At 34.4% G+C, this 24417-nt stretch overlaps 1 protein-coding gene across 24 annotated transcripts in view; it reads left to right on the top strand.

Moving 5' to 3' along the window:
* The window catches only part of EPHA6 (EPH receptor A6), an 887621-nt gene that overhangs the window by 580224 nt on the left and 282980 nt on the right, over nt 1-24417 (top strand). For 20 of the 24 annotated variants that reach the window (XR_013372579.1, XR_013372578.1, XM_077884567.1 and 17 more), the window contains 2 exons: nt 21945-21992; nt 22397-22559. Coding sequence is in view for 22 of the 24 variants with exons in the window: in XM_077884567.1 (XP_077740693.1) it covers nt 21945-21992; nt 22397-22559 (211 nt within the window). In the remaining 2 variants the exon portion in view is untranslated. The remainder of the gene's footprint in view (nt 1-21944; nt 21993-22396; nt 22560-24417) is intronic. The other 4 variants (XM_077884560.1, XM_077884568.1, XM_077884582.1 and 1 more) reach the window with 1 other exon arrangement.

The raw sequence follows: 24417 nt of genomic DNA, 5'->3' as shown, positions 1-24417 counted from the left end.
ACAAATAAATGTGAAAACTTGTATAAGCTAAACAAAAGTTGCATAAAAGTACTATTTACTAAATATAATTGAAGATGTCAATAACTTGAATAGTTATTCAACTAATTACTTAATAAGTATAATAGTTATTTAAATAATAATTTGAATCAGTGGATAAAATGGATTTAAAATTCAGAGCTTCTGTTTAAATAGTTTTAGAAGCTATTTTACTAAACTTTCAAGGAATACATTATTCCAAACATATGCAAACACTTCCTAAGAAAAGAACAAAAAGGGAATTCTGTGAAATGCTTTCTGTATGACCAGAGTAACCCTAACAGAGAGAACTGCAGGAGAAATCATTAGAAGCAAATCTCAGAAACGTAATTACAAAATTCTAAATACTAGCCAACTAGTCAAGCAGATTATAAAAAAAAAAAAAAAGGAAACAAACAAAAAAAGATTTATTTCAAGAATGCATGAGCATTTTAGCAAAAAATAATTTATAAATATAAGTTATATTAGCAGATTAAAGGAGGAAGTTCTCAATAGATGCAGAAAAGGCATTTAATATCTAATACCTATTCTTGAGTGTAATTCTTAGAAAACTAGGGACTAAGATAACTTCTTAAGGTAATTAAAATTGAACGTATCCTTCTTAGTGAGGAGATATTTAAGTAAATCTCCTAAAAACAGGAACTATATGAAAATACCTTTTATCATTGTTTCTACTAAATATTATAGGTTCTAGCCATTTCAATTAAATAAAATAAATAATATAATCAATCATGAGTCGTAAATGGAAAACTCACATTATCTCAAATTATGTGATTTTCTACATAGGAATTTTCACCCAGTTTATACACAAGTTGTTTAAATAATTAGACTCTATCTAGGTGGCTGGCTATAAAAATTCAGTTGTGTTTCTATATACCAGCAGCAAACTGCAAACATAATTTTCTTTTTTTTTTTTAATTTTTTATTTATTTATGATAGTCACAGAGAGAGGGAGAGAAAGAGAGACAGGCAGAGGGAGAAGCAGGCTCCATGCACCGGGAGCCTGATGTGGGATTCGATCCTGGGTCTCCAGGATCGCGCCCTGGGCCAAAGGCAGGCGCCAAACCGCTGCGCCACCCAGGGATCCCCTGCAAACATAATTTTCAAATGAATTATATTTTAATAGCAACATCATCTGTGAAGTATTTGGGAATAAATCTAAAGTATATCTCAATATATGCAAAACAATTGTAAACGTTTATAGAAAGACATTTTAAAACACTCAAGCAAATGGAGAGTCTGCATTCATGGATCAGTGAGACTGTCATAGAGAGGTCATTTTTCAGACTCAATCCAATTCTAACAAAAACTCTCATTTCTTTTTGTGGAAATTGACAAACTGACTCGCAAATTAATGTGGCAATGAAAATAAAGGAGGACTAATGAGGGACACCTGAGTGGCTCAGTCAGTTGAGTGTCTGACTTTTGATTTCAGCTCAGGTCTTAATCTAAGGGTGGTGAGTCTGAGACCCATGTTAGGCATCAGGCTAGACATGGAGCTTACTTAACAAAACAGGGATCCCTGGGTGGCGCAGCGGTTTGGCGCCTGCCTTTGGCCCAGGGTGCGATCCTGGAGATCCGGGATCGAATCCCACGTCAGGCTCCCGGTGCATGGAGCCTGCTTCTCCCTCTGCCTGTGTCTCTGCCTCTCTCTCTCTCACTGTGTGCCTATCATGAATAAATAAAAATTAAAAAAAAAAAAAAAAAAAAAAACAAGAGAGACCATAAATGAGCAAGACATTTCTGATGAAAATAAGTCAGGATTACAAGACTTAACAGATATGAAGGCCTACTCTCAAGTTTAGTCATTAATGCTAAGTGATGATGCTATAGAGTGAGACACTATGATGAGTATATCCTAACAGAACCTAGACTTACACATGTATGGACCTTAAGCATGTGACAGAGGCGTCACTGCATATCATTAGGAAAAGAATGGCTTATTCATCATATGATGCTAGGCAATCTGTATTGAAAGAAAAAAGAAACTGAATTCATATAACAAACCACTTATAAAAATTAATCTTTCAAAATATTCTATTAAGATTGTAAAAAGATAAGCCCAAAGTAGAAAATATACACCATATAGATAACTAGCAAAGGGAGTGTTATCTGAAATACATAAAGAGGCACCTAGGTGGCTCAGTCGGTTAAGTGAGGGACTCTTGATTTGAACTCAGGTCTTGATCTCAGAGTCAAGAGTTCAGGCCCTGCATTGGCCACCATACTGAGCATGGAGCCTATTTTTTAAAAATTACATAAAGAAATCCGATAAAACTATAAGCAAAAGTACAGCCTAAGAAAACATATCAACCTATAAAACTTGAAAATAAATTAATAAGATGGGTATTTTGAGTAAAAAAAAAAAAAACTCAACCTACATAAAAAACATGCTCAATTTAATTAATAATAAGAAAAATGTAAATTGAAACCACAATGAGATAGCATTTTATACACAGTAGATTGACAAAATTAAGAAATCTGATATTTTAAAAATTGTAGATTATGTAGAATGGGTGTAAATTAATAAATCATTTGGGGAAGTCATTTTATAAATTTCTACATTTTCATATCCAATGATTCAGCAATTTCATCCTGTATATACTGTAAAAATCTTATATGTGTGATTAAAACAATATCCCAGAATGTTTAAGGAAGCATTTTTTTGGTTGGTTGGTTTTTTTAGGTTTTTATTTAAATTCCAGTTAGTTGATATACAATGTAATATTAGTTTCCAGTGTACAATCAAGTGATTCAACAATTCCATACAACACCCAGTATTATATGTAGGTGTGTGTGTGTGTGTGTGTGTGTGTGTGTGTGTATACACCATATCTTCTTTATCCACTCATCATTCAATGAACATTTGGGCTGTTTCCATGATTTGGCTACTGTAGACAATGCTGCTATAAACTTCAGGGTTCATGTATCCCTTCAAATTAGTATTTTTGTATTTTTTGACTAAGTACCTAGTAGTGCAATTGCTGGATGGTAGGGTAGCTCTATTTTTAACTTTTTGAGGCACCTCCATACTGTTCTCCAGAGTGACTACACCAGTTTGCATTCCCACCAACAGTACAAGGGGGTTCCCCTTTCTTGTTTAAGGAAACATTGTTTAAAAAAATCAATTTCATCAAGAAAGTGACTAAATTATAGGTGGGCCATGAGTAATGCATATTATTGAAAATGAATGAATACTCTGTATAAATGTGCTTGACCATAATGTAGAAGAGTACCACCAGTGTAATGTCCCAATATGATATACTTAGAAACATAATGCAGTCTCAGAAGACTATATACAGTATAACAGTATTTGTAGAAATCTCAAAGAAATTCAAAACTAAATAATGTGCCATTTATGCACTCATGCAGATGTGATAATACCTACTTTTTAAGCAAGGATATGCTCAACACAAAATTCTCACTAGCAAAGACCTCTGTGAAAGACGTGGAGGGTTGGATAGGGAAGGAGCACAGAGGCCTAAGTTAATTATACCATTGCAATAGAAAATAGTTTGTATAATATGACTCGTGGTATCTCAGAATTTCTCTTAATTTAGTATATCTTATACTAATGTTTCCCAAAGTGTGTACTGTAGAGCTAGTCTCAGTGGATGGTTTTATCACCAGGGGTCGCATGGTCAAATCAATTTGGAATATGTAGCACGTAGTTTCCAGCTCTGGAGTTCAGCAGATCACGTGGGCATATTAAATAATGCTCAGGGAAAACCTGCAACCAAGTATTTAGCCTAGTGTTTTCCAAAGTAATTTGACCTCAGTGATGGTTATGGAAAGTGTACAACGTAGATCTCCTCTCACGAGATCATATTCAAGCTGCTGCAAGGGGAGTTCAAAAACAGGATTCTCTTACTGTCAGAGAAGCTGCTGCACCTTTAGGATCCACTAGGCATTCTTATCAAAGCCTCATTCCTCCTGGCTTCTCGTCCTACAATCAGGCCTTTCTTGACAAGTGCAGACCTCTTCTAACACACACTGTTCTCTCTAGGGCTCCCAAATGCCTGGTCGCAATTTTCAGAGTTGCACTGCCATCTGACACATTTTCTACCCAGTCCTGTTTCTTCGCCTCTTTTTTCCAGAGGAATCAGACTTGCATTGTGCATTGTATTCTGAAAGCTTTCCTTGTCTACATGATGTCTTTCCCATTTTACCCACGCTTGTATTTCTGTCCATAAATGTCTTCAGTTTCAACTTCATTTTGAAATAATGTTGGAATGATTTGTAATCTGCTCACCAGAAGGCCCAAACTTACACAATCATACAACTTGAAAAAAAATTTACCTTCACAACATATATTCTTTGGAAATAATGTTCATGGAAAACCCTCTGGGAAATGCTATTTTAAGCCAAACTTTATTGCTGCCAAGTGTAGAAATTATAAAAACATAAATGTTTATTTTATTCATACATTTACAGTTAGAAAGTGTTATTTAAAATGATACATGTATCCTTTTTCCTCTGAATTTTTTCCTTTATTTTCAGAATGAGGGCTATGGAAAAATAATACTCATTGCCATAGGAAATTACTCCCAATATTTTTATTAAATAATTGCTATTCTAAAAAAAATTTCTATTCCGATGTGTAGAATTATTTCAATAAAGCACAAATTTGAAGCAAGAGCTTATAGGAAGGAAAAATAAAAGTAAGTATTTTGTTCTATTTTTATTAAATTTTAAATATGATATGTTTTTATAGTTAAATCAAATAAAATACTTTATTATGTATATCTTTTTCAAACTGCTAAAAATCCAACAAAGTAGTTATAGCTCACTGAGCATCACCAAATATTCTATGCCTCACGAATAAACTATAACCAGAAACATTTTGACAGCCTTGTTTTTTTTTTAATTCTATGGAGGAAAATAGTTCCAAAAAACTAATAAAACCAAAACTACTTTGGCTTTTTTTTTTTTTTTTTGGAAAGGTCATTCTATATAAAGATTGTACCACCCTTATAATCCTAGTTATTTTTTTTAAATGGAAATAGTTCAAAGACCTAATAAAAATACCATATTAGATAATCAAGCAATGAATCCCATATGATGAAATTCTGGAATTCAAATGTGGAAAACTATCACAGCATTAGAAAAATGTATGTGGAGCAATAAGTAAAACTATAGAAATAGTTTAGAACTAAAATAGCTTACAGCTGTATAAAGTATAACAAACGAATCATATATCTAGAGGTGACCTCATGGAAATTAAATCACAAATAATTCTTACAAAGTGAGCAACTGAAATGTCAACAATATACAAAATATCTTAGGAAATCACTTATTCATTTATTAAAACAGGCTTATTAAACTCTCAGGTGGCAAGACACTTGTATTAAGTATTATAAATTTTTGTTAGAATAAACCTCAAATTCTGGAACTTGAAAAAAAATAATCTAACTTAGAATTCATTTTTCAAGTACTTACCATGACTGGAACATATTCGGTTTCAAAATTATGATTTTATTTTTATTCAGAGTAATTAAATAATTCTTTTGGATAGGCATATTCAAATCAAGAAGGCTACATTCATTACTTTAATGACATAAAGTTTAAATGAACCTCTCTTCATAAAGCATTCATACTGGACACTTTTTAAAATGCATTTGTCTTAATGGTTTCAAATGTCCTTCCTTGGTACTCTTGTAAGGGAGGCTGAGTTAACAGCCTATTATTATGTACTCCTTACTGGGCTGTTAATAGCTTTACAGTCTTTCAAAGAATACACCTGCTGCTCATAAAAACATTTATGTTGCTACAGAATTTGGCTGTGTTTTAATATCATGTATTTGCAGTGACCTTGTAAAATCCATACTGATCTGATTTTTTAGGGGAACAAACAAAAATAGAAATCTGTCCATTTACTTGGGTATCTCAATGGAAAAATCAGAAAATAATTTGATTATTGTAAAGGGCTTTAATGTCTGAAAAGTTTTTCTTTAGTGGTTTTAACTTTCTTAGTAACTTTATATACTGAGTTCATATAGGTTTTGATTCTTGAGATTTTGTAGTCTCAATTTGTATATGTTAAAAAGACAGGTTTACAATCTATATATCTATATATATCTATATATATATATACATATATTTTAATTAGAAACTGGTGACTTAAATACTATCAGAAAGACCAACAATTCCACAGATTGAAGAAAGTATTATAATTTGGATCTTCTTTAAACCTTTAGTAATAGAAAATCATAAGTCTATAATGAGAAAATGTAAAGTTTTAGCTGAGGAAATATTCTGCAGTTCTTCACGGTTGAATGCAATATAAATTAATTGTTTTTGGCCAAGTTTCAGTTGGCAAAGGCAAATTGCTCCCAGAACCTGTGTTTGATCCTTCTATTTCACACAAGGACATTTAAGGAAGACAATCAGTGCAATCATTATTTCCATATGTCCCTTGATTCTTGTGATTTCATGGGTAAATCACAGCAGGTAGATGGATGAAATCCTTCTGTCCTAATTTAGCTATGCCTGAATGTGTCTAGTCATTACAACTGCTATCATAAACAACTCCTTGGTAATTTTCTTCCTATTTAGTGAATTATGCATCATAACAGTTTTTAACTTAGCGTGTTTAGCAACTTTCTATTTTAGCAAAAAGACCGTGTGTAGACTTTGTTCAATTTTTGGTTAGCATAGTAATGAAGGTATTTTGTTGCTGTCCAACAACAACATAGCAAATAAATGGATGTAGCTGGAAGACATAGAGTCCCTCTCAGCTCCTGAAACATGTCACATTCAAAGATTATTACAAATCACAGTTTTAAATCTCAGATTGGTGTCATTGTACCAGTGAAGGCAACATTAACTAGTCACTGGTCATGTCCTCAGATGTAACTAACTGACTTGAGGCCCAAGTAACTGACTCTTTTTTTTTTTTCAAGTAACTGATTCTAAGAGAGGATCTGTCATTTGAAGAAACCTGTAGACATTAGTGTTATTCTCACATGTAGATCTCAACTGCGTACCTCATCACCTAAGGCATCAATCACCTGGGCACTTGGCTGACTTACTAACTTTCTTGACATTGAATTAAAAAAATGAAAGTGTCTGTGGTTCTGAGTGATTAATTAACCAATGCAATTTCCATCCATTAACTCAGAATATAGTTCATTATTAAACTTATTTTATTCTAAGTGACAGATATTTCCAGAAACTACATGGGCACCTATTTAATAACATTAACAGCAACAATAATCCTTCTATCTTACATTTGAAAAGGACATTACAGTTTAGGAAACACTTTCATATACACTCTTACTTGGTCCATCACAACAAATATGTGCAGTGGATGGAGCTGAGTTTTTTATGTTCATTTTTTCGTCTTATTATGCTGTGGCTCAGTAATGTTATAACATGCTGAAGGTCATCTGTCCTGTGAGTCACAGAAGGATGGCTTTGTGTCTCTGCATTCCGATCCAGTGCTTTAATCAGTAAGGTCACTCAGTGTATCAGTAAATATAGAAGATCCTGTTGAAACTGTAACAGATTTAGAAATCCCCATTTAAAACGTAGAAAAGCTTTTATCTTCTGATTTGTAGGATAGGTCCTCCTAAACTCACTATGGTGAAGAAATTGAAATGAGAGTGCAAATAAAAGAAGTTAGTTTGGCTAATTCTTTCTAGGTTGCCTTCATAGGTGAGCTTGCATATGCAATTTAATTGTTGTGATAGAAATAACAATTTCATTCTTCCAAATGATCTTCTTGACTTATGTCAAAAAAGAGAGTGAATATGTGTCTTGAACCCACTGGCAGTATTAAATGCTGTAAAACAATAACAAAATGTAATCTATCTCAACCTTTGTTAGACTGAGTACTTTGAATTTCAGAGGTTCATATACTATGGTTAGGACTGAGGATTTCTTATGATATATGGAATCTAGATGAACTGTTTTCTTTGCATTTATGTTTATCAATATATTGATAAAAAGGGATTAAAAAGGAATATAATATATAATAATAATATATTTGTTTTGACTAATTTAACCTGTCATTTTAGGCTAAAAATTCATAAATCCTTCCAAAGAATCAGATAATTGGGACGTTTAAGTTGAGTAAATTTTTTTATATTATCATGGAATCTTCAAAATACCATAAGCAAATCTAGTGGAAAAAAATGGGATCAATGAACTAGTCATATAAAATGAGAGACTATAAAGTGCAGATTCATGTTCAGTCTACTTGTCCAGTTACCCATTACTGCATAACAAACTGCTCCCAAACTGCGGTGACTTTAAAAATAACCGTGTTTAAGTGTGATAGCCCATGCATCTGCGGAGCTGGAATTTGAACCAGACACAGCAGGGGAGCCCATCTCTGCTTCAGTTTCTGGACCCTCAGCTGAGAGAATAGAAAATAGGCTAGGGACTGGGGCTGGAACACCTGGGGGCTGGCCTTGCATCATCCTCTCCTCATCATCTCCTCTCCCTCATCCTCTCTCTTCCTTTGCGGTCTTCTCTCTTTCTCTTCCTCCTCTCACCTCATGACCTCTCTCTGCAAGGGCCCTCCCTCCACATGGCTTTCTTGGGATTCCCTGAAGTTCAGGAGTCTCAGCCTAATCCTACTTTCTAGATTGCAATGCAGAGTTCCAAAACAAAGTTGAAAACCCAGTTTTCTCAGAGGCCGAACCAGTAACTGGCAGTTGATCACTTCTTCTTTATGGGTCAAATCAGTCACAGGCTAGACCCGATTCAAGAGGAGAGGATAGAGTCCTGACTCTTCAGTGAGAAGAGTGTGAAAGAGTTTGCAACCATCCTTAATTTGCCATACTATTTGTTTTTAGACCTGCATAATATTACATTATGAAGTCTGCTTCTAATTTATACTAATTTAGGGCAGCCCGGGTGGCTCAGTGGTTTAGCACTGCCTTCAGCCCAAGGCCTGATCCTGGTGTCCTGGGATCGAGTCCCACGTCAGGCTCCCTGCATGGAGCCTGCTTCTCCCTCTGCCTGTGTTTCTGCCCCCGCCCTCCCGTGTCTCTCATGAATAAATAAATAAAATCTTTTTTAAAAATCTATACTAATTTAAAAATAAGTATTTTTTAGTACTAGGCTAAAGCAAATTTGTTAATTTTGTGTATGTATGAAATACTAAAAATTCAAAGTCTATTTAAATACTTATGTCTGAAAATATTTCAGAGAAAAAAAAAAAAATCATTCATCAAAGTAAAGGAAAAAAAGAAAGAAAACTTCCACAAATAATTTTTTCCATTTCTTTGAAACTGGACTGGATGTTGTGTTGTGCCAATGTATTCATGAGAAATAAAATAGTTATACAGATCAAATTATCCAAACTTGGAAATAAGTAAAAGCATCCATGAATAGCACCACCAGCCCTCCCAAGTACAAACTGCATGAATATTTAAAAGGCAGAACATCTGTGGCCAAAGAACAGTGACTGCTGTGCTAAGGTGGGGTTATTTTTTTCCTTTAACCCTCAATTTAACTTACTGCCTCATCATAGGTAGTTTTCTCTCATTCTAACTTGATTTCAAAGCTAGTTTATGTTTATTAATAAGTAAATAATATTAATCAACTGATAATGATAGAGATTAAAAATAATGTTACTAGGAAATGAGTTTGCTTTGCCTTCAATTCGTCTACATTCATTTAACACCATCTGTGGTCATCGACAAATTTACAAGGTCCTTTGGTTTCAAATACCCACATTGGAACTAGAACGTGTGTGTGTGTGTGTGTGTGTGTGTGTGTGTGTGTGTGTGTGTGTTCTGTGGGAAACTGTCAATTACAACAATCTGTTTCTTACTATTATATTACTTCTTTTCTCTCAGGGACGAAATACTACTTAGTTTCCAGTCACAGTACCTAGATAAACTTACATTTTATTATAAATCTTGAGGCATTCATTTGATGTACATTTTAATATTACCAGTCCTCCAAGGAAATTCAAAATCAATGACTGCGTTAGATCATTAACTGAGAATATTGCGTTATTTAGAACATAATGTGATACTTTTCAAGTGAGGATATCACTTCTAAAGAAAGTTGAAAATCTTTTGGGGCGGGGGGAACTATGTTCCTTGAACTTAAATTACGCTTTGTAGCTTTGTAGATCAATCTTAACAGATATCTTTGTTTTAATTTTGAACAAAACAAATATATCTGTCATCAGATCACAATTAAGACCATAAACAAATATAAAAAAAAATTAAAGTTTCATCATGGTGACAAAACATATTTAAGTAAAAAGATAAAAATGAAAAATAAATCAGACAGAAACTATTTCTGTCTTATTCCAAATGAGGTTAAGGAATTCTAATGCTTGTATATTTAAATGACTTTCCACTTTCTTTTCAATGCACGAAGCAGCTCTTATATCACATTTCATGGCCGATTTGGAAAATGTAAGACTTTAACAGTTATTCACAAATGATACTGTTTTCCAGTAAAAAAACAAAATGTTTTTTTTTTCTTATTCGACAAGCATACTCACTCTAGTGAAATTCTACCCATCTTAACTCCCTTATTACTTACTTCCATTCTGTTGGAAAATTAGAGGCCAGTCACCTGTATTTACTCTAGTTATCTCATTTTCAAAGATTTGTCTTTTGCTATCCTTTATTTATCTTAACTTTTATGTATTTTAATTAGCCCTATTGTGAAAAATAACTGCTTTATATTTTTGCTTTTTAAAAAAGTCTCTTTTCTAGCTTTATTATTTTTCAAATCCACATTGCACAGTTAGGTAGAATGAATCACGGCACCATGCATCCGTGCCTTTCCTTTCAGCCATATCGTTCTAAAAATTTAACTTGAACACATTCAGTTTGACAGTTGGAATACCATTTATATTTGAAGAAGTCAACATGCGTGTATTGATGTTTCCAAAGATATTTAGTGTTTTTTTTCTCTCTAGATGGCCTTTATTAATAACTTATCCTAATTTCATCTTCAAACTTATCCTAATTTCATCTTCAAAGTTGCTTTATCTAGCTTTTAGGTAGCTTTTTCAATACTTGATGTAAACTATAGAGATGAACAGGGATTTGTAAATTTTTCCAAAATTATTAAAGGATAATCCTTGGGCAGCCCCGGTGGCCTAGCAGTTTAGCGCCACCTTCAGCCCAGGGTGTGATCCTGGAGACCCAGGACGGAGTCCCACATCGGGCTCCCTACAGGGAGCCTGCTTCTCTCTCTGCATGTGTCTCTGCCTCTCTGTGTGTGTGTCTCTCATGAACTCATGAATAAATAAATAAAATCTTTAAAAATAAAAAATATATAAATAAATAAATAATAAAGGATAATCCTTAAATATTCTTATGATTATGCTTCTTCCTTCTCATTTCCTCCCTTTAGGTAAAATAATTTACCAATCTTCAATACTCTAATAAATGTGATTTTTAATATTTTATTCTGTTACATATATTTTCTCCTTTTTCTATCTGTATGTCTATTATTATGACCAAATTTACACTTGCCTTTAAAACTCATACAAAATTATCAAAAACATTAAGAATTAATTATAAATTTAAAATTATCTATGATACATTTTTACAAAAATCATTAAGAACTTTTGGAGGCACTTTCTTCAGGGACAGCTATCAGGCTTTAAACATTTAATTGTTGCTTGAACAGCATTATAAATATTTATAGAGTAATAGAGCACAGACGAAAAGCCTATATCCCATCTGTATGAAGGTAGGTTACATGAAGACAGATGGGAACATTAAAACTGAATAAATATTAAGAGAAATATGTATTAAAAGATATTTCAACATGAATTTTAGTTTTTTATAAGCATACAGTTTAGCAAAAATATTTTTTGGCAAGTAGAATCTTGGATATTTTCCACAGTGTTCCAAAAAACCAAGCCAGTTATGCTGATGTAATATTATTGCATTTTGATTGTGGAAGTGCTGTAAGCCTGCAAAACAATTTTTCCCATATCTCATTTGAGTTGTCATTAATTTGTTTTCTCATCTCTCATTTGAACTGTCATTAATTCGTGTAGACTGATATTAAATTGCTATAACAATAAATAGAATTTAAAATCCAAACTTATAGAGCAATTAATTCATTAATTTCTCTATTCAATCATTTTGCTAATATATTATGAGAGCCTGTAATATTTTAGTTAAACTGCATTAAGCAGTGGGAATATAAAGGTTAAAAGGTAAACAAAATACATACAAAATTTTTTAAAAGACCTCTCACAGCATCTGCAGAATTACCTCAAAGCACAAGCCTATCATTGCCCCGGATTAAATGTACCACCTACCAATAATAGTCTTAAAATAAAGAAATTGTGTTATACTACACATCTGCTGGAACCTGTAAAAGGGTTCTACACATTATTTTGCTTTATCCTTACAACAAGCTTGACCCTTCAAGGGGATATAACTTTCCCAGTTTTCATAGATGAACTGACTACAACTAGGATCCTAATGGTCTCACCCTAGCACTAGTATTTTCTAAAGATCACACGATAATAATTTAGCCTTTCTCCTAATAGTATATTTAACCATTCTTTCAAGCAGTTAATTATCTACATATAAGTTATCTGTTTTCTGAAAATCAATTATGAATGTTTAATTCCAGATCAATATTCTTCTATTATCAGGTGTCCATTTGTGCGATCTCCTACTATTGCTTAACATTTAATGTTCAAGGAATGCATTTAGTTTTCATTTGAGGTGAAATATGATACATATTGAAAGGAATATAAGAAAAAATGAGTGCATTTCAAAGTGATTTGGGGTTACCTCCTATTTTGGATCACTGGGGCTAATCAGGAGTTGATTGTTGTAAATTATAGCCGTGGTATGCTAAATGATACTTTTCCAAAAGTGCCATCAGAAAGTAGTCATGTACTTAGAATACCTACTTCTACATTTTTCTTACTTATGCACAATTTGTAATTTTGTTTTAGCAGTGGCCAGTTTTTACCTAAGGAAACATTTCAATATACCCAATCCACTAGTGTAGAATCCTGTATCAACTAGCTTGTTAACCCCTTTATTCCCCAAATTAGAAACTCTGTCTATGTATGTCCACAAATATGAGAAAATGATAATCATTCTAGCCTGCTTATGTCTCTTGAGCAGTCACCTTTGTTGGGCACCAGGCCCATCTCCCCCAGCTGGTGGGGCTAACTTCAATCTCCTCACAAAATAATCTGTGTGAGCTGTATCCCTTGTTGCACTCCTACTTGGAAGCAACAGTTTCAGAATCCAGTTCCCAATGATATGTGAGCAGAACTATATCATATACCCACTCTGTTAAATTATTTAGGTATTCCTTGATGGATATCAATGACTAGATGTATATTAAACACTAGCTATTCATCCACCCCTCATTTGCTTTTTTGTTTGTTTATTGTTGAGGGAAATATAGACCACATGTGTGAAGAAATTGCCATCTGCTTGGGGATATATATAGAGAGAGGAAATAACTGAAATAACTAGAGGAAGGGGCTAGATAATATAAAATTATTCTTTGAAAATCATGCAATAAAATTTAATTTTTTTAAAACCCTCCCAAACTCACCGTCCAAATTTATTCATTTGAAAATTTAAAATATTACTTAAATATCACCTGTTAAAGGGCAGTAAACTTAAATTATAAATTATTGTAAAATGAAAGACATTGAGATACACATATATCCAAACCTGTGTAATATGACCAATGCAGGAAAAAAAATAGTGTAGAAAGAAGGAATTAACAACTATAAAATTGTTAAAAATTAATGAAATTGAATCAACAAAAGAATCTGTAAAAAATCAAAAGCAAGTTCTTAAAGACTGACAAAATAAACAAGCTTGCCAAGAAGGTGGGAAAATGTTACTTCTGGAAGAGATTTTTTTTTTAAATTTTTATTTATTTATGATAGTCACACACAGAGAGAGAGAGAGAGAGAGAGAGGCAGAGACATAGGCAGAGGGAGAAGCAGGCTCCATGCACCGACGTGGGATTCGATCCCAGGTCTCCAGGATCACTCCCTGGGCCAAAGGCAGGCGCTAAACCGCTGCGCCACCCAGGGATCCTTCTTTCTTTAGACCTCAGACTGGAGCTGAACAGAAAAATGGCTTAGGGTTCCTCAAATCATTCTTGAGTCCCACACAAGGTACTGGACCTTTCAGCAAACAAGCAGGTTATAGGTAACAGGACCTGTTAACTCTGGAGACTTTGGGGTAGCATACAGGAAACAAGCTGCTCCATCCTTAATGTTGCTTTTGGAGAGCTCAACCCTGGACAGATCAAGGGAGTACCCAGAAGAAATAAAGCAAAGGATGCCTGGCTGGCTCAGTTGGGCACCCAACTCTTGATCTTGAGGTCCTGAGTTTCGGCCCCATGTTGGGCACAGAGCTGTAAATAGATGAATGGATCACCATCAAGTCAACCTGTATTCACTGTGGAGGTCAGTTGGATTCCTCAGGCTTAGAGAAGAGATGCCGGAGCACCGCGGTAATGCCTAGTTCATAGAGACAGGTCTTATCTCATCCTCCAAACTTTAAGGTCTTTGGAGCTGAACCACATTCTAGCAAGTCGGTTCTTTTCCATTCTTCGGCGTTCCCAAGTGCGCCTGGAACCAGTTGCCGTGGAAAAATGAGTGGAAGAGATTTTTAATGATAGGACAAGACTAGATATAAATTTATAACAATAAATGTAAAATTTATAACAATAATTGTAAAACATAAATTTAATGCATGATTATCTCTCAATTACCAAAATTAAATTAGAAGATAATCCAAATATAGGATAAAATAATTATAAATGACAGTTAATATCTAGTCCCAAAATGGCCCATTTCAATTAAGTTTTCAAGAAATAGATAATTCCCATGTTATATAAATTATTCCAGAAAATTAATAAGTGGAAAGTTTCATAATATATTCTCTAAATACAATCTAATCCAAATATCGCAACTATAGATTGATAATAAAAATGGAAAAATATAAGAAAACACTAGGCCAAGATCTCCTATAAATATAGGTTTAAAGATTCTAGTTGAAATATTATCAAGTTGAATCCAAAATTGCAATAAAAATTATAATACTATATTGTGAACAAGAATTAATTAGTAAAGTTTATCTTAGGAATGCAAAGACAGTTCTTCATGAGTATACACATTATATTTACAGTATAAGAAAACAGAAAAGTCTTTAACTGGTCATCTACCAAAAGCCTAAGTCAAATGTGATTACATTTAACAGTTGCACATTAATAGCCATTCCATTAAAGAACGTGGGCAAATAAAGTTCTTGCTTTTAATTCTACTAGGGTATATTCTACTCAAGGTCTTAACATTGCAATAAGAGAAGAAAAGTAAGGGATTTTCCTTTTGGTTTCTACAGTAAAATGTTATAGATTTATTCAAATAGGTTTTGCACAATTTTTTTGACACATACTCAAGTATTATTAGGTTTCTGTTGATATAGTAACTGGAATATTTTAAAGTAGAATTTTAATCAGTCATTGCTAGTATATAGGAAAACCACTGATAATTGTATGTTGGCTAACTGACCTCACTTATTAGTTCTAAATCTTTTCAGTTAATTCTCTGGAGATTTCTAGGTAGAAAATTACAAATGGCAGATAGAAAGCAATGGTTTATTATTTCAATCATTAGAAGAGATAGTTCCTACATTTTAAGCAAAAAAAAAAATACTGTTTTAGGTTTCAGTAAGATAATTAAGTTATGTTTTAGGAAGACATAACTTCTTTCTGTATACCTTATGACTTGCCTATAGTAGAATAAGATTCTTTCTCTTTAAAATTTCTCTTAAAAAAGAATAGATCAACGCTTCAGTGACATGAATTAAAGCAACTAATAAAAGAATGGAAACGGATGACTTTTTAGTACTATGAGCTCTTTTATGATTATGCCTATTTTGCAGGTATGCTATAACTTCAATTCTTGAGTTCACACTGCTCATTCTGATGCTATATTTTGCACATCCTGCAACTGCAGTGTATTAGGAGTTGATAATTTTCTCAGAGATTGATTCATTCCAATTAAATCCAAAAAAAAAAAAAAAACCTGAAGAACCAATGAGAATGTCTAGGTATTAATTTTATGGAAGCCTGTTCTTCCCATGAACAAATATATTTATGTCTACTTCTATAGCACTTGGGAATCCACATCAGCAATCAGATTACATCACTAAAGTAAAGATGTGAAAAATCTTTAAAAAAATCTTTCAGCCAGGGTATGATCTAGAAGTACCTGCTTCCTGTAGGGCTCATTCTTATAGGGACCTGTGAGATAAAATCCACCAGATTTGGTGTCTCTCTTCTTTGGGAAGCAATCATTACACCCTGAGCAGATCTAGTACTCAAGCTTTCCTTTTTCTAAGGTCATGTGAAATAACTTTCTTTTAATCAAATAAAATATTTTCAGGATTTGCTAATATCATTGTTTAGGCAACAAGATTCTTTGATAACCATTCAAACTTTGTTTCTAGGCCATGCAATTCTTGATTTTTCAGGAAAAAATATCTTTCTGCAGACAGTAAGTCATGTTCTAAATGTGCTTTTAATTTGTTGAGTTTTGAGAGGATTATTGTGGAGATGTCTCCCACAGACTCCCATCATGTGTTGTGGAGTGTGTGTGTGTGTGTGTGTGTGTGTGTGTGTGTGTTTGCATCTGGTACTGAGAGGCAGGGTGAGAAAGACACAGAAATGGAGAAAGCTGGATTAAAAAATGACTTAGGCAACTTCTAGCAGAGCCATTAATGATCACTTGCAATACTTTTTATTTTCTCAGGAATATATAGTTTCAGTCTGCTAGTCAATAGAACAAGAACTTTACCTTTGGCTTCATTAGAACGTTGCTAAAAGAATAATACTAGTAGTGAATAGTAATAATAATGATTGTGATAGGGCAGCCCAAGTGGTTCAGCAGTTTAGCGCAGCCTTCAGCCCAGGGTGTGATCCTGGAGACCTGGGATCGAGTCCCATGTCGGGCTCCCTGCATGGGGCCTGCTTCTCCCTCTGCCTGTGTCTCTGCCTCTCTCTCTCTCTCCTCTCTGTGTATTCTCATGAATAAATAAATAAAATCTTTAAAAAATGATTGTGATAGTAAAGTGCTAATTTTTTGGCCTACTTCTGATCATTTTAACTTGGTATGACTTGAAAGGGTAAAAGAAAATCCAGCAGTTCTTTAATCTGTCCTCTTCATACTGTTCTATGAATAGAGTCATTCAGGTACCTTCACATACATCAAAAAATCTAGAAGAATCTCCTGGACCTTATAAAATAAATTGTATTCCCAGCCCTGAACAAGAATAGTTTATGTTCTATGCAAGATCAGGTGAGTTATAAGCCCCTGTATTTCCTGGAATCTGTCTATATGACATGCTATAAAAAACAGAATGAAAATTAAGACAGGCTGCATAAATGCGTAAACCATAGTAGAAAATAATTTTACATTTGTAACAACTAGTTAAAATGTTTAATGTTGAGAATTGTCTCTGTCATTGAGGAGGTATTCTATAAAAATATTCTGATGCCATCAAATCATTGCTATCTGGCATAGAGGATGTCTTAAATTTAAAGTTATTTCTAGTGAATAGATGATCAAAAATGTAAATGTAAAACGTAGAGACATGACCTTGGCTCAAAGTCTAATCTATCAACATATTTGTCCTGGACATATCTACATTAATTGGATATAGTAAAAAGGCAATTTGAATGGAAACTACTAAGTAGTTGTGTGACTTTCTTTGGTTAAGTGGCTTATTTTTTCTTGACCAGTTTCATTGTATGTTAGGTGAGAATAAATTTTTCTTGCTTCACAAGATTATTAAGAGTATTATATAAAGAATGTGTATTGTAAGGCATTGCACAAATCATGATTGTCTTATGATTGTTGACATATCTTTAGATATAAATGCAGAAAAAGCCTGCAACATTTTTAATCACACATATAATCCAATTAATTTAAAATTAAATAATAAAACAAAGAGGAAACATCTTACAGAAGTCTCACTAGACCCAAAGATTTATCTATTTCCACCAGTGGGAGTGGAAAACCAAGAGTAAGTTAAGGAGTGACAAGAATGAGTCACAGCAGAAAAGAGGGGACTTGTATTTCTGGCATAAAAATATAGAATTCAATTGCTTAGTTAGAACATTGGTGATTATGTATCACACATCTATTAGACTGCCCGAGAACCTTCCTTAGATGTAGTGGGCACTCAGTGTCTCTGGAAGGCATGAATTTGCTATATGAGTAAATCAAAGCCTTCAAGGTTACTTACCAAGATACATTATGTAAGTAGTACCAAGACCAAGCCCAAGACAAGCAAATTCTAAGCCAGAGTTCTCTACATGCTGCCTTTTGTTGATAAAGGCCATGCTGCCACTGATTTTAGAAAGGTGTAGCCATATGAACTGGGCACAGTAGCCCATTTCTTTTCACTAAGTTATAGTCTTTAGATTAAATGATAATAAGATCCAGGATGTGGTAAGAACATTCCTTTTAGTTACCATGAAGAGTCTACATCTACAAAGTTAAAGCGAGATTCAGTATTTTAATTAAACAAAAGGTTGAATGTGATAGTAAGACTAGACTTCCCCAAAAGCCTATTTTCTCGGCAGCTGGGAAGGAACAGTGTATGACTCTAAGCTGTAGGATCGACACATGGGAAGAGAACCATAAGCACAGGTCAACATGTCTAGAAATCAGTACATGCACATTCTGTTGGACAATATCTGATGCTCACACTATTCAGTTCTGAGCTATTTTTAAAATATATACAGATACAATTATATAAAATGGAAATTTTATATATGTGTGTTTTTAAAAATGATATACATAACATATTAAAGTACATCATTAATAATTTTTTCTCATTGGTGCTATTACTCATGCTTATCCAAGGATAAAGAGTCCAAGAAACTGTTTTACTTTCAGCGGCAAACATTAATGCGGACTGCCCATGTGCTCAGCAACAAGCATCCACTGTTTTATCCATAGTCCTGTGCAACCAGTGGAGTTATGCTTCAGTTTATGCTATTTATTTACTGCCTGACAACCTATCTTGAGCCATAAAAGTATGAAAGTGACAATCCTAGATCCGTCTGCCACAAAGAGATAAAAAATCATATAGTTTTGGAAATCAGTAAATACTTAGAACTCATTAATAATATGCTATATGAAAATGGGTGGAGTATAGATAGTGTAGATTTAGAGTGAAACTTACGTAGTATATTTGTAAAGATATACTGACAATTAGTGAGTAAGCATGAGATGCAAGAAGTTAGAAGATTGCATAATTAACACAAAGAAAGTAGAAAGCAGAAAGAAAATGTGTGGTAAGAGCAGATATTAAACATAATAGAAAACATAGATGCAATTATATTAACAAAGCCAAAAGTTAGTTCAAACCCCTGGAAAGCTTGAACGAGAGAAGAAAATACAAAAATAAATAAATTTAAGAATGCAAAAAGGGTTTCACAATGGATTTAGTGAGGATGAAAAGCATATTTAAGAGTTTTATGACCAACAGGATGTATTACCTAGCAAATTGAACACATACATGTCATCAAACCAGCAATTCCTCTGTGGCGCAAACTCCAGGAAAACTTGCACACATACCCTACTCAAACACGTCCAGAATTTAGCCTGTGAGGATGAATAAAAAGGTCTAGATGGTTCTGTGGCAAAGAATGGTCTCTCCTGGATGACAGCTACTTAGAATTGGAGTTGCTACGTCAGCAGAGAAGCAATTAGCCCAAGTTCTGAGACAATAGGGCCCTGTGCTTGTAATGTATAAGTGTTAACTTGATTTCCCAAAAGCTTCAAACACCAGGAGGGAGGACTGCTGTTCACTGGAACGAGGAAACCCTCATTACTGCTGTTTCCTGAGTCCTTCTCTTGGCCTGCTGAGAGGTGGCAAGATGTTAAGACAACAGTCACCACACTGCTATGATTTAGGCTGAGGAAACGTGTAAGCACATTTCCTACCTGAGGATTTATATTCCAGAGATGTAGCAGCTACAGATAACACTTTTGTGTATAACAGCAGAAGTGGCTAAAGACTATTTGGAAAAGGTGTCCTTTTCTCACTATAACTTTACTGAGTAGGAAATTACTATTTAGCTACATTTTAATGAACTGACAAAAACATGGTGTGTCATTGGTGTGCTGCCATTCTAAGAGTAGGTTTTAAAAATCTGTATCTTTTCTCTGTAAGGATGAGACCGAGTTTATTTTTTCAGGGCTTTATTATTTTTTTCTCAGTCATCATTTCCTATTGTGAACTACCATTCAAAATACACCGTAACTCTTACATCGCAAGAAATTCCATCAAAGGTGGAATATTCTCTTGTATGTGAGATTGAAATCCCAAAAGTTCTTCAAATTTCTACAAGAAACAACATCATCTCTTCTATTAGTGCACAAGGAATTTCTTTTTAAGATTTTATTTATTTATTCTTGAGAGACACGGAGAGAGAGAGAGAGAGAAAGAGAGAGAGAGAAGCAGGCTCCATGCAGGGAGCCCGACGTGGGACTCGAACCCGGGGTCTCCAGGAGGATGCCCTGGGCTGAAGGCAGCGCTAAACCTCTGAGCCACCTGGGCTGCCCACAAGCAATTTTTTTTCTCTATTCTACAATATGGGTGTCAAGCTGCCTAATCGTAAAGTCCTTGATCTTAGCTCCTTTTTTTAGCCCTCAATTGATTACTACCCTCAATAGTTTTATAGATTTTATGTCTGGTTTTTATCCTAGGTAGGTACTTATTTACTTCCTAAATTCAAAATTACTTAGAGATAAATATAAACTGCAGTTTGTCAGTTTTGTCTTTTTTAGTTAAAATGTTGCTATTGTTAACTCATTTTTTTCTTTGTATTTTGTGTTCAATAAATAGTTCTATTTGGGGTGTAGATGGCAAATTCAATTCCTCACTAGACTCAGAATAACCATGTAGCATATAAAGTTCTGACAAATAGGGCCATAAAATTTAAAAATGATCTTTAAAATTAGGATATTTTTCTCAAAAGTAGCTTTAGGGAAATGATTTTCATAGTTCTAAATCTTAAAGCATCCCCAGAAAATAAATGGAGTTTGACACAAACTACACGTGTGTAGATTTGTATAACTTCATTTGTTAATCTGGAAGATCTGAACAACACAGATTTTCAGGCAAAGGCTATGTGAAATTTCGATGGGAATATTAGAGATAGTGTTTAGGCATCAAATGAGTGATTCAATTAATGATCTTGAAAGTCACTTCCATCCCTACGACTCTCCATCATTAGATTTATGAGAATAGTGGGGAATTAACTTAAGGACCTGGTGACCTATTTTGACTTGTGAATTTAGAGGAGTTATTCATACAAATACAGTTTTTTTAGATACCCTATTAAAATATCATTATAAAGTTATTGAACAGTAACACTGTACAAAAACAGTATTAAGTTTAATTTGTCTCCACCAGCAGCATATTGTGGACAGTCTCCTATGTGTTCTGAGCTGGTGGGCAAGAGACCCCCCCTCGGAAGACCCTGACGGGGTCATTCAGTCAGCAGAGGTGAGCCTTTCCCATTGGCGAGGAGAGGGAGTAGCCGGGCAGTTACCTGCAGGTGACTGGGAACCTAGCTTCCCTCCCTGCCTCTGCTTCTGCAGGTGTGGCTAGACCTTTCTCACCTTGCTGTGTCTTTGATGCACCTTCGCGGGCAGACTATCTTAAAACCTACCTCACAGTGGCTGTGAGACTTGTACCTCTTTGCAAAGGTAACTGTGATATCTGGGGGAGGAGCCAGTTCTCCCTTCAGTGAAAATTGTCATAGTTTTCTGTTTCAAGCTGCATTCAGCTGGAGTCAACCACTGCGGCATCACTGAGTTTTGGAACAAAGCAACTGAGTCAGGATAAAATATATCCAATTTTAAAAAACAATTAATATATGTTTCCTTTCACCCACAGGCCTACCCACGGATAGCGCCGGCATTTTGGCACTACCTGCGGGTAGAAGTGAGTAGCCGTACTTGCCCCCCCCCTTGCTCCTTGCACTCTGCTCGTGTGCTCTGATCGGACGTGCGCGTTTTGCTCCCTGTGCAGCTGCCATTCTGTGTACACGTGCTCTCACGCCACCACCATTCCTTAGAGTTGGAGCAGAAATCCGAATCACCAACACTCCCAGTGCAAGTTTATATAAGATAATCATCTCTCTTAATAAATTTCCAAGTCCAGGCCATATCATGTGCATCATAACGATAAATAACTCAATGCTGAATGATGGAAAACCATGCTTACACCTCTCTTTAATCAATATTTTTGATATTCAGAGCATAATTCCTCAGCTTAACACAGCCATGTTTCTAGGAAACAGTGGAATAACTCTACTTCATTTCCTCTCTCCTCTTTTCTGTCCCCAGGAGCATGAGCAGCTCACCTACTCCTCCACGAGGTCCAAGGCACCCAGCGTCATCATCACAGGCCTCAAGCCAGCCACCAAGTACATATTTCATATCCGAGTGAGGACTGCAACAGGATACAGTGGCTACAGTCAGAAGTTCGAATTTGAAACAGGAGATGAGAGTAAGTTTTACATGAACGTATAAAATAAGACATTAATTTAGTACTATTCCAATCTGACCTGATAGTTAAAAATCTAATGTCCCCAAATGTGAATAGTCTCATCAGACAGGATTCTGTTCATGTAAATACTCATACAGACATTTCGGTTAATGTTTTGGTGCTATCATTAAATGCCTCCATGAAATGCCTTGCTCTCCCACATTGTAATGTGGCCCAAATACATCTCTTTATGCAGAATTCATCACTCACGCTATAACATAGAGTCTCAGTGGGTGGTGTCAGCCTAATTGTTTACCAGTCTTGGCATCATAATGTGATACTAATGAAAACTTGGAAGAGAATAAAGCCATGAGCAAATGATTTTAGCAGTTAGTTCAACATTGTGCAGCTTTGGCTTGTTATCTCAGATCAATAAAAACAGTGGTCAGGAGAAAAACTCCACTGAAATGTACATTATAAGTTTAAATATAGACACATGGGCTTAATTAGAAACTCAAATTAGTTTCATAGCCTCCGTGTGTTGGAAATCAAAATGAGAGACAAAAGTGAGTGAGGTGTTCCAATGTCATGTAACATAGGCTTTGAGATGTTTTATTTAGTCTAAATCCTCCTCTACTACTGAATTCATTTTTTTTTTTTACTTTTAGAAATCTATCTTACTGTTACCTTTGTAAAGATAATGTGGCTGGCTTTTGCAATGTTCCTTTATGGAAAAATGTTCAAATATCTAATTATAATAAAAATTTCTTCCCATCATTACTAAAATACCTGTATTTATATAAGAATTCAAGAATAGCAAAAATAGTATAAAAATTCTTTATAAATAATAGTAGTAATAGCTACTATTCATTGAGCTTTTAATAAGTGCCAGAAATTATGTATTTTATATGTATTATTCCACTTAAACCTTTCCACATCCAATGAGACCAGTATTATTTTCCTAATTTTACTCATGAGAAAACAGAAGTCTAGAGAAATAGAGCAGTTTGCCCAGATATAGGCAGCTGGTTAGAAGCGAAGCTAAAATTTGAGACTGAGGGCTCTCTTCTTCCAAGGTCTGTGCTCTGAACTACTCCACCATCCTGTCAAATTCTTTCATTTGAATTATTAAAAAGTGATAATGGTAAGATCATTAAACAGGCCCCAATTCCTCCAGTTTGTTACTCCCTCAAAATGAAGCTGTTTGGATTTCAAATGCTGTGACAGAAAGAGTGTTGTTGTTTTTACATTGATGAACATCACTTCACAAGAACTTCCTCATTGTAACTATATCTAGCTAAAAAAGTGCAAAAGCACCAACATAATAAGAAAGAACAGCTTAGGGAGAGAGAGTGAACTAATGAATAAAAAGAACACTCATGACCTGAATGTGTCTTATCAGTGATCATCATTTATAATCATACTGGAGACTACTAACTCTCAAGCTAGATATGATATTGGAAGTAGCATGTAATTATCACAAAACATAGTTCCATAATTTAACAGTATAAAAATATTCAAAGTGCCATCTGTGCTATGTCCTGTTGACTATTTTTCCCCTACTCAAGACTTATTCTAGGTGCAGAGCCAGAGGATGCAATTCAAGGAAAGTTTGGTTGGTCCTGAAAAGAGTCCTGTCACTGTGTTGTTCAGGCTGTGTGTACTGCATCCTTTCATCTCAATTCTCTTACTTTCTTTCACAGATGAAGAAATTTATCTTTTTTACAAGTATGACATTTTTGAGGATTACATCATTATGTCAAAAATATTTCTCAGACAGACTTATAAGGCTAAATCTAGATAAGTCATTTGTGTTTATCTGGGACTTCTAGAGAAAACAATCTAGTCTAATTAAAAAAAAAAGTCCTGATCTAAGTAT

This window comes from Canis aureus, chromosome 35 (assembly GCF_053574225.1).
Source record: "Canis aureus isolate CA01 chromosome 35, VMU_Caureus_v.1.0, whole genome shotgun sequence".
In the NCBI taxonomy this organism is placed as follows: Eukaryota; Metazoa; Chordata; class Mammalia; order Carnivora; family Canidae; genus Canis; species Canis aureus.
Note: the sequence above shows the minus strand (reverse complement) of the source record. Positions and strands in the feature narration are given on the sequence as shown.